Below are 2,077 nucleotides of genomic sequence, written 5' to 3'. Positions count from 1 at the left end.
AAGAAAAGCAAAGTGGGAAAGAAGAAAATTGAGGAGAAAAATGAGGAAAAAGAGGCTGAGAATCAAAGTGATGAAAAGAAACTGAAGGAGAAAGTTGAGGTGAAGAAGGCTGAAGATGAAGTTGCATTAAAGAATTTCAAAGATCAGGTTGAAGAAAAGAAGGCTGAAGACAAGGTGGTGGTGGAGGTAGAGAAAAGAAGTAGCACAATGGAGGTGGGGCCTAAAAGAGTGGTGAAATTAGTATTAGGAGAAGATATAAGATGGGCTCAGATTCCTGTCAACTGCAGTATTTTGAAATTGAGGGAAATAATTTCTGATCGGTACCCTTGCTCAAAAGCTGTTCTTGTTAAGTATAGAGATCAAGAAGGTGACTTGGTCACAATCACGACAACTGAAGAACTGAGGTGGGCTGAAGCATCAGTAGAAAGTGGTTCGATCAAGCTGTATATTGTTGAAGTGAATCCAGATCAAGATCCGTTTTTTGAAAAGGTTAAAACAGGACAACTCATGCGCAAACTAGACAAAAAACAAGATAGCATTACAGAAAATGGAAATGTGAGAAAACTAAAGGAAATCGAGAATGGGACAGTTTGTATCAATGATTGGATCATTCAGTTCGCTCAACTATTCAAGAACTATGTCGGATTTGATACAGATGCTTATATAGATCTGCATGAGCTTGGAGTGAAGCTATATTCTGAAGCTATGGAAGAAACAGTCACTAGTGACGAGGCACAAGACCTTTTTGCAACAGCTGCAGAGAAGTTCCAGGAGATGGCTGCTTTGGCTTTATTCAATTGGNTGATATTCAGGTAATATTGTCAAGAAAAATCCTACGTGAAAAAAAATTATTCGATGATCTTTACTTTAATATTTGATTGTTTTGTGGCTTTAACGTGAAGCTGCAAAATTGTTGTTAAACATCTTCTGGTTCTCGTTTTCCCTTTCCATATTCTCAACAGATAATCCTATCAAAAGTAAACAAGAAACATTTTTTCTTGATTTTCCCAGAAAAATCCCGAATACTTTTTTGAAGGTTCTTTAATAAAGACAGGATCTTTGCATGCAAGTCATCAATTATTTTATCATTTTCTCACATTCTTGCTGTTCTTTAAAGAGAGAGAAACAATCTGCAGTATTGGTTTGGTCACTTGCAGCCTAAGAAAGGTATATTTCTTCATCTTCATTTCTCTCTGAATTGGGATTTGGACGTAAATATCTTGGAATTTTCTAGGTAATCTTCATTTCTTGGTGTTTTTGTTTGAGCTTTTAGGAGTGAAGATTGTTTTTTTGTTTTTTTTCCTCGGAGCTATTCTCATGTAATTTGAATGTGAATCCAAGGTTCAGAGCGATATTGGCATATGAATTTTTATGGTGGTGTTCTGTGTATAAGCTGGGTTTCGATTGGTGAATTTTCTTCAATTTCTTGTTTAATTACATGTTGATTTATTTAGTCCTGTAATTGGAAATCACAATTTTTAGACCTGGGATTTGATTCAGTTAAAATGGTTGGTTATAAAAGGTTTATACTTTAAGAGACTTTTCTGAAGTTTGAAATCTTGAGTTTAATATGGGGAAGAATAGTGGGAAGAACAAAATAGAGTGGGGAAGTAAATCATTTGAGCTGAGACGAAGTAGAGGTAGTGAGAATAGCCCAAAAGCGATCGATAAGGACACTACAATGTTCATCTTAATGTCGCAGGAAGTGAAGGATGAGGGGAATAAGTTGTTTCAAAGCAAGGATTATGAAGGTGCTATGTTAAATTATGAGAAAGCTATCAAGTTGCTTCCAAGGAACCATATCGATGTGTCCCACCTTCGGAGTAATATGGCTGCGTGTTATATGCAATTGGGCATTAATGAATTTCCAAGGGCAATCCATGAGTGCAATTTGGCTCTTGAAGTTGCTCCGAAGTATAGTAAGGCGCTATTGAAAAGAGCGAGATGTTATGAGGCTTTGAATCAGTTGGATTTGGCACTCAATGATGTTAGAACTGTTTTGAAGTTGGAACCGAATAATTTCATGGCAGCTGAAATTGAAGGAAGGGTGAAAACAGCGATAAAAAAAAAGTGCACT

The 2,077-nt window shown here is 36.4% G+C and overlaps 1 protein-coding gene across 1 annotated transcript in view; it reads left to right on the top strand.

The window, feature by feature from the left end:
• Nucleotides 1-836: 836 nt before the first annotated feature.
• LOC111389693 (protein PHOX1-like) overlaps nt 837-2,077 on the top strand; it is an 8,946-nt gene continuing 7,705 nt past the window's right edge. The window contains exon 1 of the mRNA XM_023014636.1: nt 837-2,072. Within this exon, the coding sequence (XP_022870404.1) occupies nt 1,571-2,072 (502 nt within the window). The 5' untranslated portion in view covers nt 837-1,570. The remainder of the gene's footprint in view (nt 2,073-2,077) is intronic.

This window comes from Olea europaea, unplaced genomic scaffold, assembly GCF_002742605.1.
Source record: "Olea europaea var. sylvestris unplaced genomic scaffold, O_europaea_v1 scaffold6099, whole genome shotgun sequence".
In the NCBI taxonomy this organism is placed as follows: domain Eukaryota; kingdom Viridiplantae; phylum Streptophyta; class Magnoliopsida; order Lamiales; family Oleaceae; genus Olea; species Olea europaea.
This window is presented reverse-complemented; position numbering and strand designations above follow the sequence as displayed.